The following is a 16,719-nucleotide window of genomic DNA, read 5'->3' on the forward strand; positions in this document are numbered from 1 at the left end:
CTGATGCTGTCTAGTAATTTAAGAGAGTGAGGTGAGGAAAGACATAGAAAAGGAAGGCTAGACTTTTGTCTGAAGAAAGCAGAGGTCTTTTTAGTTCATTCTTGTTTCATATGGGGGGAGTGTGAAGATGTGAACTGGCTGCTCACAGTAGTACCCCAGAAGGGACTGAAGGTGGAAGAAGGTCTCACAACTATAGGTGAGAAGTGATGAGCTGAGGTTACTGGTAGCAGTTCACTGTCTCTGAGCTGGGACATAGCTTGTATCGAAGCTTGTCTGAGTCAGCTTAGCGACCACTTGCTCTTTGTATTGGGAGGATGCTTCTGTTGAAAGCATTCTTGGAAACAAGCTATGCAGTGTAATGAAAATAAGTCCTAACGTACCGCATCTGTTCTTTCCTGCCTTTGAACTGTGCAAATCCCTCCTCCTTCCTTTAAAGCTGCTGGGCTTTGCATAACCTCTGATGTATTCTCCAGGTTTTTAGCTTAACTGTTCTAATGGGAGCTTAGTCCCTCATGAACGGTAAATTTTTATTTTTAGCACTTTGGGATCCACAGATGAAAAGTGCTTTATGTAATTAGCCCTCTTGCGTGGGATGCTTTTCTCTAAGGTGACTTTTCTGGAACTTACAATGGTAGTAAATCAGTCAGTGCAACTAAGAAGTTGCATGGCTGTGGTCTGGCCACAGCTTAATTTTTCCAGGCACAGGAAAAGCGGTGTCCCAGCGTGGTCCATGCACTTCACTCAGAGCAGGGATCAGGCTGTGAATACTGTATGTTCTTTCTGGTATATGTATGCCCCTACCCCCCAGCAGTGACACTTAACGAGTAAATGTGGTGATGACTCAGTGTTATCTCCTGTGAAACAGGAAAACTGAGATCATGAAGGGAATTCCCAGTGGCAGGGATATTGGGTGTACCCGAGCATGGCATTGGGAACTTCTGCTCTGTTCGTAGTGGCAGGAGATTGCTATTAACGGAGACAAGGGCTGAACTTGAGCAGTGTCTGAGTGTAGCACTTCTGGAGCAGCTGTGCCCGTCAAACTGTGAGCAGCAGTGCCACCAGAGACTTGCAGCTACTACTGGCAGACCTATGCTTTCATTCAAAAAAAACCGACTTGTTTGGGTAGAAGCTGGAGGTCTGTACTGCAGTGTTCAGTATAACTTTTCTGGTGAAATACATAGAGTAACTTCTGTTCCCCAGCAAGCATATTGATGCTGGAAGCTGCCAACACTGATGTTTGTTAAGGAGACAAAATGCTTACATGAGCCCTGAATTAGGTTTAGTAAATAAAGAAAGAGGTTTTTTACATTTGAGCCAGTAAATATCAACTTCACTTGCCATCTGTCATGTTTTGTTCTGATATCATGGAACCTGATCTAATTCTTTAATTTATGAATAATCACTTCCTGTCTGCCACTCCCTTGTTTGTATCATGTGCTTACAGGAAGAAACACTTTTTTAAAGAAAAAGCACACCAGCTGCTAGTTTACCACACTTAAATAATCATGGGGTGCCTCAAAAATTGTTTGAAGAAAGAAGCCAGGGTTTTTAAGTGGTGTAAACATTGGTGGTGTATTTTGGGGTTTGGGGTTTTTTTTTTTTGGCTTGTTTGTTTTTTCAGTCTTGCAAATCAGTGCTCGATATTCTAGGAAAAGAGAAGCTTCACAGTCCAGTTAGTGGTCATCTGAGGGCTGGACCCCTCAAGCACACAAGTTCTGCTAATGTCCGCAGCTCTTGGAGAGTCCCCTCAGGTGCAAAGTTTGCCCAGGCTGCAGCCTTTAATTAGTTTGTCCACACAGTTGGGTGTGGAGCCCTAGCCACTGATGGAGAAAGGAATATAGCATTATAAAAATCATGCTGGGGTAATCAGCCAATAACTCCACACAGCTGATGCTTCTGCCAGAATCACAGTGATCCTTCAAGCTTTTAAGTAAAACATGCAGTTTTTACTGACAGGAGAGATCAGACTTAAGTGCTTTTTGCTTTCTGGTGATGGTCTGGAAAGGATATTGTTAGTCTAACATTAAAGGTAACAAATTTATTTTGGCCTCAGTTGGAGAAGCCATGGTTGTTGTGTATTAGGTAAGGATTTCTTTCCATTTTGAGGAAGAGAGATGGAGACATTGCTTTGACCCTCTTGCATCATGCTTTTATGGCTGCTAAGGGAACAAGGTGGTAACATGCCACTGTAGCCCAGGCATGTGCTGCTCTCACAGCAGAGGTTATGGGTACCTCGTGGTAATGTGCCATATGAGGTGGGGTGAAGACCACAGGGATTATGATAAACTTCACATTGAGAACTTGTAAGATATGGTTTTAATCTTTTAATATTCACTGTTGTGGTGCAGAAAAGGTGTATTGTGGAGCTTCTCCCTCCACTGAGAAAACTACCATGGGCTCGGCTTTGTAGGGAGGATGTGCATGGGGCAAATCCCAGCCAGGCAGCCCTCCTGGGAATGACTTTTTTCAGCTTCTTGGCACTCCTTTTCCATCCCATCATTCCCACGTCTGAAGCACAGAGTTGCACCAGCTGTACTCCCTTGGTCTGGAGGACGACTGGCTCCAACTCCCTTCCGCAGGGCTCGGTGCTGCTCCTTCTCCTCCTGCCTGCAGGCTTGCCCCTGCCCGCCCTGGCCTGCTCCAGGCTGGGGAGCAAGGGACTGGAAAACGTGTCTGTGCTGGGGCAGTGCTGCCAGTTCCTGTCCCACCAGGGCGCGGGAGATAAACGAGGTGGGATTCCCACAGCTCCCCATCCTGCCAGCCAGGAGGGCATCACGGAGCATCCGGGAGGCTGCAGGTGGAGGGGGGAGCCTGCCAGCGCCCAAAGCCCTGGGACGTCCGGGGCAGCAGCTGCCTGGGGCTGATGAGACGGTGCAGATGTGCAGAGCCCTGCGCAGGGCTGGCCCAGGAGAGGTGTTTATCTTGTGACTAATCTGACTCCAGCCAAGCAAAGTTTGGGAGACTCCCAGAGGTCGCGACTTGAAAGACAAGTGTTGTAATTAATTTCTTATGCCACACTTGTTTTGAAACCTTTTTAATTCTGTGATAAGAGACAGAATCTGGACTTTGTTTACAATCTGCCAGCTTGGAAAAGCCAGAAAAATGCTTTGTAAAGCACTGTAAATGTTTTTCTCTCCCTCCCTCCCATTGCAGGATGTATGCGGTATTATCACACCACAATAGTGAAGCTATGAAAACATGATTGTGTCCTCTTTTTTGAAGAGAGAAATGCATCCTAGAAGAATTTTAACTGCATAAAAATACATCTTTCTCTGAGAAGCTGTAGTAGCGACTTTTCAGAACAATCCAGGATAAAGAGTGTGGAAGAGACCGCCATTTACTTGAGATATAAATCTTCATTAAATGTGAACGTCTCCACAATAGGGGGATTTTTTTTTTTAAGTTATTTTTACGGGGAATTTAGAAGTATAAGCGAAAAGACGCTTCCTAGCTTACCTGTCTGAACTAGCTTGGCATGAATAAGGTGTTACTCAGCAAAGGAATGCATGAGAAAGAACTACTTCAGAACAGAAAACAATATTTCTTGGTAGTACCCTTGAATCTCACAGATGTAATGCTTGCAACAATCGAACGTCCCCACTGGTGCTGTGGTTGTGACATACCTTAGCCTTTTAATGTGCATGTCCTGGCAACGCTGCGTTTTTCTTGAAAGTAGGGAAGCATCATAAGGAGGTGCAGGGGATAAAGCCCACTGAGTTTAGTAGCTCAGCCACAGTCACTAAGGAGGTCTGCAGGTCATCCAAAACTACTGGTGCTCACAGCTCTGGGATCTTTTACTTCCAAATAGAAAAACTACTTGCATGCTACGGAAATGCAATTAGCAGTTACCCGAATACAGGATAAGAGACAATTCTTGATTACTGTCAGTTTTGCTTTTGGCTGGGGAGGGATGATCACTGGACTGGAGAGGAGGAGAGCACCCAGCAGAGAAGAGGAGGATGTGTAGCAGAAAGCATCAGGAGGGAGCGTGAAATACCAGGTTAGATTCAGTTTCCCTTGGGCGAGCTGCGGGCTGTGTTAGCTGGGTAATACAGGTCCTGCCTTCCCAGCATGGGTCACCTCTGCTGGCTGTTGAGCAGAGCCCTGAAATGGCCTTCGATGCTGACAGAGTTACTTCTGAAAGGAGGAAAAGGCTCCGTTTTAATATTGGGATCTGTGGGATGATGGTTCTGATCAGGTTCAATGCTGCAGTTCTTTAAAACCTTTTCCTTTCACGTATGGCTGTGTGAATAGTCTAGTACAAACACGTTACCTTTATTTTGTGCTGCCTTTCCAAGCTTTGTTTCCAACTTCTTTTGAGACTACTATGAGACAAAAATTTTTGTTTCTTGTCAGAGGTATAAAACTTGGATTCTGAATGAATATGAGACTGAAGTGAATGTGAAGGTTTTTTTCAATTACTGGTGGTGTTTTTTCCAAATATTGCAGTTGTAAAAAAACGGAATGGTATTTTCCCAAATTTTCTCTTTGGTTCATTCTGTCAACTCTGTTTACCTTTCTTATCTTCCAAACTTTAGACTTGTGCAAAAAGTAACTATTTTTCTACTACCAGCTGGGAAACAGTTACGTTCAATAGTCACATAATACTTGATAAAATCCACCGCTTTTTTGTGTCATTAATAAGATTTTTACTGTATCTGCAGTGCGTAGCAACAGTTAGAGTTTGATGTCTCATTTTGCTTCGTTTTGTTTTGCTCTGTTTTGTCTATATGGGGAGCAGATGATGCTCCCCTCAATTGTCTGATCTTCTGAGTGAATAGAAGAGGTACCGTGTGTTTGTTGCAGGTTAAAAATGGAGCAAGTGAAATAAAATAATTAAAGGGTTGCTTTTTAATAACTTTAAACTGTAAAGCTTATAATGATGACTTGCTGAAGAGATTGCAGGTAATTATAGGTTGGAGAGTGGTAGTTGTTGGGATTGGGGGGGATTTTTTTTTTCCTTCTTAAGAATCTTTGAGTAAGATAGATAGCCTTCCCATTTTGATACCGTCAGCTGAGTGAACACAATTTTTGATGGCTGTTGGGAGTTGTTGGGTGCGTGGTGATAGGCTTCATTTGCCAGGCTCTGGCCCGCAGGAGATACGCTTACAGGTGATGCTGTTACTCTCCGTGTGCATCACCTACCCTTTACTGCTGCTGGGTGTCCACTCCTCAGCACTGACCAGCCTGGGAAACCATCTCACCAATAAAAGCTCCATAGTAGTACCTGCAACCTTGGGATGGACACAGTAATGATTGATGGCAGAGATGTGCAAGAGAAACATGACTTTCCCCAGCTTCCCACTGACCCCTTACAGGAAAAGGCAAATATTAACTAATACTTAAAAAAAACCAAAACAACAACGAAGCCAAAGCTCAAACCCCACAATTTTCTAATGCTGCAATAACGTAACCTTGACATAATGTGGTTTGTGGAAGGAAACAAAGGGAGAAGGGCAGTTTCTGTCATGTTTTAGAGTAGAAGTCAGATAGGAAACTAAGAGGAAGACGACCCTGGCAATCCTAATAAATACAATCCTAGTAAACACCATCCACAACTTCACCTGTAAAATTTGGAGTCCTAGCTTTTGGGCTAGTTTGGGGAGCTGGGTTTGGATGTTTCTGAGGGATGTTAGCTTTGGGAGGTACAGGCCTGGGTGCTTGCTTGCATTTGATAGCACCCTTTTCCTCCAAAGGACTCACTTGTTTCATGGGGCAAACCTGTAGGTCGAGCGACAGCTTCTCTTTTGGAGCCGTGCAGCAAGTCACAAACAACTGGCCTTCTGCCGAGAAGGGAAGAGGTTCAGCAAGGGAACAGTGGCCTCTGATGACAAGCAGTGAGAAGTGCAGGAGGCCACACCAGCAGCACAGGCTGAATTCCTCAGGGGTTGTCCCCATCCTGAAGGACAGCAGCCTAAAAATGTTTCTTATGCGTGTCTGATGCCGTAAAGGGAGCCTGAGCCTAATGCAATTATAGTTTTGCTTGCTGTAACATGCTAGACCAAGGAACAAAATAACATGCGCTTTCTTGAAAGAGGGTAGGGTATTTTACGTTTGTAAACATGTTGGGAGTAGAGACACACTTGTGTTCCTCAGATTTTAATCCAAACCTACTAATGAATACTTCCTAAGTAGGAAGGCAAATGTATCTTTTTAATACTGAATCACTGTAGAAGGAAGATTGCCTTTTGCAAAACTGCACTTTACTAGATTTAGTAGAGACTATACTAGAGTAGGATGGTGTTCTCAAATTTTCTTTCTAGTGCAGCTATTTGCTGAACTTTCTTTTCCAAAACATGTCATTTAGTTTACAGTCTACAAACAAGTATTTGGAAAGCTTTGTTTTAGAAACTAAAGGATTAAGGATATCAAAAGTAAGGTGCTCTCTTGTTAATTTGAACTCATCTGTTTTGATCTTGTCTGTGCTTCAAAAGCCCTGTTGAATGTCATAAATAAACTATAATGTTTAGGTAGTCTTTTAAAAGTTTATGAGATTGTGTCCAGTTCCTTGATATACAGTGATATGAAGGGAGAGAGAGGAGCGTGTGTGTGTGCGTGTGTCTGTGCACGTGCAGGATATGTTACTTGACTTTTGATAGAATAGCAGCTACAACTGCTTTACCTACTGTGTTTTTCAGATTGCTTCACCCAGAGATTGCTGGCAGCAGCGAAAGCGGGATTTTTGTAATATTCCTGTAACACACAGAATGCGGTGTTAGCATTCAGATAACCTTATTTTTCCCACCATTAAATACTTCTTGATGAGTGATACTGGCACTGGATCTCCCCCCAAGCCATAGTTCACTTTATATCTGTTTCCTCTTAAATCCCTTTGCATGTGGTCAGCCTGACAGGTCACAAATGAGAGACCTCCAGCTTATTTGTTGCCTGGTTGCTTTCACAAAGGCTTCTGGTTTTGATCTTTCTGAGAAAATAGACACTGGATGCAACTTGTGTCAAACATGGACGGTGTTTGTAGCTGGGACGCAGAAAGGTAGAAGGGTCAAACATGACATGTTCCCTTAAAATGGTTTTATGACTGCTGCTAATTTGAATGCTCAGTAACAGAGATCTGTTGGATGGAGGGGTTACCCTTCACTATTAATGACTCATTGGCCTCCTTCCCAAGCTGCCTGAAGTGCTGCTCTCCCTAGTGGAAGTAATTTTGTCTTTGAAGTACTTTCCAGAGCTGTCAACTAATGTTCCACAGTTCCCAGAGGAAATAATAAGCCATGAGTGCATGTACACTGAAAACGTAGAGTCTGAAATGAACTGTTCCTATAGGAGCCTGGCAGTCTGCTTCTCTGTGGAATTCAGCTTGTTTATACAATCTTATCTGGCTACGCTTTGGTATTTCATCTGGCAGGCAGTTCCTATGAAAAGCAGCTGTCCAAGCAGTGGGAGTGGTGCTCCTGGTGGTTTTTTTCAGAAGGTCTATAATTTCTTGTTTCATGTAAATTAAAGAAATACAATACTCTTTTGGTTATAACCAGATGCTCTAAGCAGTTTTCTTTCCCTTGTAAATAGCCCTTTAACTATGCTCTGCTGTTATGTACTGTGTGACTTAACAATAAGATTCATTATGCCTACCAGGAAGGTAAAGTCACAGGCTGGCTGCAGAACTGTTAGAAGAGTGCTTCAAAGATGTTACCATCTATAACTTTCTAGATATGTTTTTAAAAATAATATTCTGGTAGTAAAATATCCATACTTGGAAGTGAAAACCTCCTTTAATGGGTTTTACTGTTGCTGGACAAGTGGAGATAGTTTTTTAAAAAACAAACCCACCAAAAAACCCCAAACAAAAAAAAAACCCAAACACCAAAAAAACCCCGAAACACCACACCCTCTGTTGTCAAAAAAAGCATAGGTACATCTCTGCATAAAGAGATTGGTAGCATATGTCTTCTCTGAGAGAAACGTCCTCATGGGTAAGTAGCTAGTGACAACTCTATTTAAAAAAAAAAAAAAAGGAAAAAAGTGCATATACTAACAGAAAGGATGCAGCCAAAATACTTAACACTTTATGTAACTCCTTGCCAGATAATAAAATGTTTCTTAAAATGTACCAAAACCTGAAGCTTTTGGGGAAAGAAGTTGCAATAATATTCAGTGCCTACAGAAGAGTTTGATGTTTTGGGGAGTTTTGTGTGTAGCTTTAGGTTGCAGTTTCAAGTAGGACAGAATGGGAAAGCTGAGGATTCCTTCTCCAGTTGTGGTTAAAGTTCCTGTTTACCTCTCTTTACAGGAACAGTATTTTCAGTAGGAAGCAAATTATGGGCACAGGTAAAATTTAGGTGCAAGATTTCCAAAGTTAAGTGATCATCCAGGATTATCTGTCCAGCTCAGAGCATATCTTTGTTTGAAAGCACTACATCTTGTACATGGAAGTGCTCCATATATTCTGCCCTATTCTAAGAAACGAGGCTCGTATTCCCCACCTAAAAGACTAATTCTCCCTCTGTCACCTGCATGTAACATTTCACTCCAACCTCATTCAAGACATAGAAGAACATGGCACCCTGTAAAATATGAGGCTTTAAGCACGGTTCAGATGTGCCACTTGAAGGCACTTCTGCCAGTATGCATGCAGATTTCTGTAGACATTTTGCTCTGAAAAAGGAGAATTTGATATTGCAACAAATCAAACATGGAAAATGAGCTCTGTCTGGTTCCATATGGTATATACTGGTTTTCACTGAGACCTGGAATCAAGCACGGTCTGTTCTATTAGCTAAAGTGGCATTCCTGCTTGCAATCTTATATGGTGAAGAAACTCAAAACGGAAGAACAAATTACTGACCTTCCATCAAAGTGTGTCGCTGTAAATTATGCAATGATACAGTTTTCATTTCAGTTTGATCTGTGCCACCTGAACCATGTATTACTGGAAATAGGTACAACACCACTGTTTGATTACCCCATAGCTGATAAAAGGGAGTGATACTGGCTGACTTCTCCTGGTTCCCTCATGAGGAAGGAAAATTTTTTTTATTGTGGTAGGGATCAGTGACTTTCTGCTGCTACAGCAACAACTGGTGTTAAACTTCAGTAGAGATACTTTGTTTTATTCCTGCAGCAAGAGTAGTGGCTCTGAATAACAAGGGGGGTGTGGATGTTTTGCTCTGGGTTTATTTTAATTTTTTATTCTAAGGTGAAATCCCAATCAAGTGTAACTGCTAATGAGCAGGTCATCTTAAATACATGTAATGTGATGTGATAATCCCTGTATTGTCAAGGAACGTGCATTCTGTACATTAACTTTTTCTAGAAAATAGAGTTAATTGGTATTTTTTTTTAGAAGTCTTAAATTAGTTCTCATTTCTCAAATCTATAATAGGTCTTAACAGTTTTGCCTGTTAAAATCGGGACTTCATCTTTCTCATACATAATCCTGTTTAGGGTCAGAGTTGAAAACAGTAGAAACACTGTTTTAAAAACAAAAAAAATCTAGTCATCAACAGGACATGGACTTCAATTTTATCCTGCTCCAGCCCTGAAATACTAAATCCAAGAATGGTCAACAATCCAACACTGAAAGTAGCCTATATAACTTGTAATGTAATCCCTGCTTCTATCTGGTACGTGTTTGGAGGAAAAAGCATTTTTGTGGTGAGCTTGGGCTTTTTGTTATTAAGGAGGTGGTTGTTTTGAAGCTGCTCAGAGGTTAGGAATGCTGGCAATCATCTGGGGAGACAGATCAGTGGGCTGAGCGCAGGTGAGGAGGTCACGGGCACTAAACCACCGCTTCTTCTGTGCTGTTGCCCTGGTGGTGGTTCAGCCAAAGGAAGCTGCTTCAGAAATGACCTCTGTGTGTTAGGAGGACCATTGTACTTCTCCTGTAACATTACTACTTGATCATCACTAACTTGCATGTTGTGAGAATTAACTCTCTGGGCTGTTTTTAATTTAAGGGGAAGAAAACAGTGCTGTCAACAAATCTTCCCAGGTGAATTATTTCGTAAAGCTTTTTGCAGGTCTGCCTTAAAGTAATTCAGTATTAGTATACTAACATAGAGAGGGAGAGAACAGTTACCTGGGTGCTTTCAGGGAATAGGTGGATAACTAGGGCATGTGTTTCATTTTACCTGCAGTGCGATAAGCTGCACTCGCCAATCTGATTTTCTGAATCTTTAAGGGATGCAGCTTTGTTTTGAGTTTGGTTTGCCAGTACTGCCAGAGACAATCTTAAACACATAAACCCACGTGAAATTTTAATTGCCATCTTAAACTGAAATTTTGGGATAAAGGTTGTCTTGGGCTTTAAGGTACAGCGCTGCTATTCTACAGTGCTGTGTTTCAAGAGAGGAAGAATTTTGATTCTAAATGTAAATCCCCAAGTTGTTTTCATAGGGCTGTCACAGAAACTTATCAGTGAATTGTGAGGGTGAGCAGAGCATAGTGTTGATGAAAGACATCTCTTGTGGACCCATACTTTACAAGAAAAAAATATTTGCTGCCAACCATCAAAATCATCCATTAAAACTTAAAGTCTATGTGAATGTAGATGGTGATCCTATTGATGGAGGGGAAAAAAGGAATAATACCAGGCTTTGGCTGCTGCAGGTGGCTTGTGCATTCAAAAAAGTAGATACTTCACTGCCTCCGCTCACCAGGTGGACTTAAGAAGGTGCCATCTCCACACAGCACTGTCTTGGCTGTGAATATGCTTCCAGGAACCAGTTGGGAGCTTCTCGCGTTGGGTGATTTTAAGGACTTCCAGTCCTGTGCCTCAACAGTGTAAATAACACAGTAGGGCCTGTGCAGTTGGCACGGCTCTGAACATCCTGGGAGGAGACAGGAGAGACCAGTGTGAAGTTAAACATGGCAAACATGGACGAGGAGTATCTTTATTTCACAGAAACTTTTCCTTCAGGATGACCTTCTAGGTGCCTTGTGATATCCTCAGTGTTAGTATAGCCAATGTAAATAAGTTTTAGGAGAATGAAGAAATAGTCTTTCTGAAGTCTTCAAATGATTTTTTTTTTTTTTCCAACTCAAAGGACTATGTAGGATCACAGAATAATTTAGGCTGGAAGGGACCCCTGGAGGCCAGCTAATCTAACACCCTGCTCTAAGCAGGCTCAGTTAGATCAGCTTGCTGCTTAGCACTTTTTTTTTTTGTGTCCTTTGAGTTGTGTAACTTCATGTCACTTAAAGTCTGCCAATAATATGCGTTGAAAGCTGACTCGAATATGAGTCCTTGCAAGAAATAAAAATGTAACTATAAGCTTGTTTTTACTAACACTTTTTTTTTTCAACCTTTGTCAGGTAGACGTATTGTTTTACTTTCTCAAGCTTTACTCTGCAGGGTTAATTTGTTGGAGAGAAAATTTTCTCAGTGGCAGTTCTGTAATTGTGCTTTTGTACTTTATTGCTCATCTTCAACAGTAGAATAAACTGAAAGTCTATTAGTTTATCTGAAAAGTGTTAGCATGCTTAAACTCCCAATGAAATAATTTTTCAGCTAGTGCATGCTTCATGTTTAAAATATGCACAGTATTTTTAATGTGAAATGCAGTGACGCATTTTGTACACTGGCAACTTCATGACTAAGTATTTTTTATGCAAAGCACAACATGAGCTTCTTACATGGAATAACTGGTCATATTATTTGGCTGATTTAAAGTTCATCACTTTGCACATACCCTTCAGGTACTGCTACAGAAAGTGAAATATTTAAACAGTTCCTTAAACAGTAGACCCTACAAAGGCTGCTTTCCTATGGGCCTTCCTCTCAAGGGCAGGAGTGAGTGTGTGAGTCCGCATCTCTTCTGTGATCCTTAGTATATGGACTAGGCAGCGCAGAGCAGTTTCTTTCTCCCTGCTTCTCTTTCTACCAGGCCACTTGCTTACACAGAACTTTTTTGGTACTTGGTGCTTTTAGTACTTTTTATTGCTGTCAAATTCAGCTGAAATAAAGTAAAATATTCCAGAGAGGAAAGTGGTGTACTGAGAGGTGCATATTAACATAAATTCCTTACTTAAAAAGACTTGGCTAAAAACACATCTAACTACTCTCTCACGCCCTGCTTTCATGTATGTACCTAAGGTCTGCTGTAAGTTAAGGCTGTATTGAATATTAAAATACTCCCCGATTCAGACTTTTAGGTTAGGAAAGTGCATACACTCCTTGCCACTTGAGATGTATGTGTAAAATTACAATCCAACTCTGGAAATACAGTCTCACATCTAAGATGGTGTATCAGGCCTGCAGCTGCAAGTAATTGCATTCTGCACAGCTGACAACAGGAGTTGGGAATCAGAAGTCTTTTTCCCCTCAAAATATGGAAGAAATATGGGTAGTCATTGAAAACAACTCATTTATTCTGAATGATGTGCTGATGGACATAAAATGAAACAAGAGTTAGAGTAAGCAAAAGTGAGCAGCAAAGCTGGTGAAGGGTGTAGAGCACAAGTCTTATGAGGAGCGGCTGAGGGAACTGGGGTTGTTTAGCCTGGAGAAAAAGAGGCTGAAGGGAGACCTTATCACTGTCTACAACTACCTCAAAGGAGGTTGTAGCCAGGTGGGTGTTGGTCTCCTCTCCCTAGTAACAAGCAATACTACAAGAGCAAACGGCCTCAGGTTGTGCCGGGGAGGTTTAGACTGGATGTTAGGAAAAATTTCTTCACCAAAAGGGTTGTCAATCATTGGAACAGGCTGCCCAGGGAAGTGGTGGAGTCACCATCCCTGGAGGTATTTAAAAGAGGAGTAGATGTGGTGCTTAGGGACGTGGTTTAACGGAGGATTTGGCAGTGTTGGGTTTGCAGTTGGACTTGAGGATCCTAATGGTCTTTTCCAAGCTAAGTGATTGTATGATTCTATAACTCATTTGATTTTTTCCATATTATTAGGAGTGCGGCTTCTTTGAACCAGATTTAAGAAGAAAATCCTCTGTATATCGAATTATTCTCTGATACATTGGTACTGTTTCTCTTTCAGATGAAGTGGACTACAGTAATTTTGGGACCAACACGCTATCAAGGAAGAAGAAGGCCCTGGTGACACTCCGCAACGACAACCTCCGCCGGCGCCCTCACATTAACATTAGTATGCCTCATGATTTTAGACCAGTGTCTTCCATAATCGATGTGGACATTCTTCCTGAAACACACAGGAGAGTGAGGCTGTATCGACACGGGTGTGAGAAACCCTTAGGATTTTACATTCGCGATGGCACCAGCGTAAGGGTTACTCCCCACGGACTAGAAAAAGTACCCGGTATCTTCATCTCTCGTATGGTTCCTGGAGGCTTAGCAGAGAGCACAGGCTTGCTGGCCGTGAATGATGAAGTCCTGGAAGTTAATGGCATTGAAGTAGCAGGAAAGACTCTCGACCAAGTCACAGACATGATGATTGCCAACAGCCATAATCTTATTATCACAGTCAAGCCAGCAAACCAGAGGAACAATATTATTCGAAGCAGTAGGATGTCTGGTAGCTCTGGCCAGTCTACAGACAGCACTGCTAGTCACCATAGCTTGCCTACATCCCACGTGCTGCAGAACTTCCACCCAGATGAAATGGAGAGTGATGAAGAGGCTGACATTGTCATCGAGGGCGGTCTGGAGCCACAGCACATTCCCAAACTGCACAGCCTTACTTCCAGTAGCCTTTCTCGTATCAACGGCAGCAGCCTTAGCCACAGACTTCAAAGGGACCTGGTGCTCAACAACAACTCTGGCCGAGAAAGCAACGGCAACATCCACAAATTACTCAGTTCCTTAAAAACTGATCCCCGACACAGTCTGGTTATCCCCAGAGGAGGTATCGAGGAGGATGGAACAGTCATTACACTTTAGTAGCAATTCCCGTGACTCTCCTTTCAGTCTTAAGCGCCAATTGGGACAATTGACTCTTGCAATGTGTTGTGCACAAAACAGAGAGCTGATATTCTCATAGACCTCACGGGTGCAGAAGATTGTTGCTTTCTAGGAAACGTGGCATCTGGAGTTAGACATAAAACTGTCATGCAGTGCCAAATTTGTCAGGAGAAAGCCAGAGAGTAAAACCTGGTTTATGTCCCAGCCCTAAAGAGAACACAAATTTGTTTCAGTTGGTATAAATCTAAGCAGTCCTCTAGGCTACCAATGGCAGTGCTACATACTTGGGTTTGAATGCATGGGTGGATGTATTTATACATGCATGTGTACAAATTAGATTTTAATAGTAACAGACATGTCTATTTGAAGTGGAATCTGGTTTTCTTCTAATACCAGTTTAAAGAAAGTGTTTCTTCATAGCCATACGATCTTCTACCATTACATACAGACCTTCCACTAACTTATTTACACCATATTTGCAACCTTATGTCTAATCCAGACAAGCTCTATAAAAGTAGAGGTTTCCTACTCTGGTGGTAACAATGTTAGGGAGATGCTGCAAATACATTTTCCAAATGAAACTATTCTTTTTTTTTTTTTTTTTTTTTCCTAAAGCCTAAGGAGGCGAGATTGGAGGGTGTTGCCGTCATTGCTGTGAGATCAGCACCACCCGCTGGTGAGAGGCAGGCCTGCCTGCAGCACGGACGTGTGCTTGTATGGGAAAGAGAAACAGGACAAGAAGGGCTTAAAACTAGGTTCAGCACCATTATGTGTAAAACTATTCTTTTTCGATATTTATTAGATAATACCTCTCTTTCAAATTTTTTTTTCCCATCATCTCTGTTTTTTCAATATCATGGTTCATGGAAATTTTAGGGGTGTAAGCGAGAAGGCAACAAAAGTGGAAGAGCATGCTAGGACTGTCCCCTTCATCTCAGAGCTGACACAGGTCCTTGCTGTACCTTTGGGGCAACCTAAATCCACAGGGGCTTTCCTTACAAAAGATTGGCTGGTTGCTATACAGAGGAGGGATGCTAACTGACTGTCAAACCTAACTTAGAATAGTTCTGTTATTTTTGGACTCTTCTAGTAATCATAAAGCTTAATGTCTACACAGGATTTCTAGAAACTGAAAATATACTGGATGTTTGCGGTGGTCAGACATCTTCACTGGATGCTGGCTAGTGGGTAACCAGTGACTGAGTCGATAACTGCTTCTGAAAATGCCATGAATTTATGAAAGTGGTCTAAACTAAAATATTTTGTTATATCTCAATCAGTGTAAGGAACAAAATATAAATGTTTTACAATGTATTTTTCTACTTTTAGCTTGTGTCATTTTCTTTTTGTTTTTAACTTTTTAGTACATTAAAGCTTTTTTTATATGGTGGAATAGACATTTCTTAAATATTGTATGGATATGAAAATTCAGAAGTCTTGGTTTGAAAAAAATTACATTCCATTTTGGAATCTGTAATGGCTGGACAAAGGATGTGCGGACTAATTCATTGTCGCTAAATTAGTATACCTGTGGAACAACCAGTCTTCTGCTCATTGTTAAATATGTTTGGGACATTGAACTTAGTTTATTTCTTTTAGATTTGCTTTAAAAGTTTATTTTAAAATTCTTTCACTTTAATTAATCCTCTTCTAGGTATCACAGCAGTTATAGAGCTGTACGTATTTTTCCCAACACAGTAAGAATAGAACATTGATCTTGTTCGTCTTAAAACTGTTTGTATTTTACCAAAGGTTTTCATTTTTTAAAAAAATCTGATTTTTGGTGCAGTAAAAAAAAGGATAGCTGGATGAGCTTCAGTCAATCAGACCATCTTATCAGGAAAATTTTGTTACACCTTAAATAAGACTACTTTTATCAATAAGTGGATTTGTCTGGCTGAAGTTACTCATTTTACCTTATTTAACTGATGAAAATGTGACCTGTCTGCAATAAAATGTGCACTGTCTTATTTCTATGCTATATCCTTTCCCCTATGCTTAAGCACATCTTTCTGTGGAAACAAGATCTGTTTTCAAATACGTAACCATTTTAGTAATGCTTCCTTCTCTACCAGTACGGACTTCGATTCCTTGGGTTGTTGTTGTTGCCTATACCAAATTTCTTTCCATAATGTTTCTTCCCAGTGCTGCTCTTATGACAGGGTGCTGCTACAGTGATTCCCGTGGGAACCAAGAAGTTTGCTGTGCTCCTTGCAGCACGGCTTGCCTCAGACCTCGGGGGTAGTTCTGGCTCCTCGGAAAAGGCCCACGATACCCCCGGCACAGAGATACGCTGCCACGCTGCACACCTCTGAGCGTCTTAGTACAAAACATCTCTTCAGCTCATTCATCCCACGATGTAGGAAACATAAGGTGCATCTCGCACATAGGCGTGAAAGTATTGTACCCAAGGCTTCAGTTACAGCCGAGAATAGCTCCAAAGCCGATACATAGAACCACAGAATGGTTTGGGTTGGAAGGGACCTTAAAGACCACCTAGTTCCAACCCCCCTGCTGCCATGGGCAGGGACACCCTCCACTAGACCAGGCTGCCCAAAGCCCCATCCAACCTGGCCTTGAACACTTCCAGGGAGGGGGCAGCCACAACCTCCCACCATCACTGCTTTGCCATCACTTCGCAATGTAACTTTTAAGGCTTCCAGGCATTTTGTACTTGTTTGCATCAGCTGGGGGGGCGGGGGGGGGAAGCTCCTGGTGTTGTACGCACTGCGTGGATAGCTGAAGTTGTGTTACACTAGTTGTGTCTCCAAGCTGAGCTTCAGCCTGCCTGCCCCAGCCGTTTAGGTTTTATGCATCGAGGCCCCCTCGGGTACGAGACTAAATTATTGAACGGGGCTTTAACAGTGGACGGCTGAGAGAACAGAGGCACGTCAG

General features: G+C 42.0%; 1 protein-coding gene across 1 annotated transcript in view; it reads left to right on the forward strand.

Annotated features, from left to right (window-relative positions):
- Positions 1 to 15,800, forward strand: part of PARD6G (par-6 family cell polarity regulator gamma) — a 73,091-nt gene extending 57,291 nt beyond the window's left edge. Inside the window, exon 3 of the mRNA XM_075744584.1 lies at positions 12,944 to 15,800. Coding sequence (XP_075600699.1) covers positions 12,944 to 13,803 — 860 coding nt within the window. The 3' untranslated portion in view covers positions 13,804 to 15,800. The remainder of the gene's footprint in view (positions 1 to 12,943) is intronic.
- Positions 15,801 to 16,719: the final 919 nt, after the last annotated feature.

This window comes from Balearica regulorum, chromosome 2 (assembly GCF_011004875.1).
Source record: "Balearica regulorum gibbericeps isolate bBalReg1 chromosome 2, bBalReg1.pri, whole genome shotgun sequence".
Taxonomy (NCBI): domain Eukaryota; kingdom Metazoa; phylum Chordata; class Aves; order Gruiformes; family Gruidae; genus Balearica; species Balearica regulorum.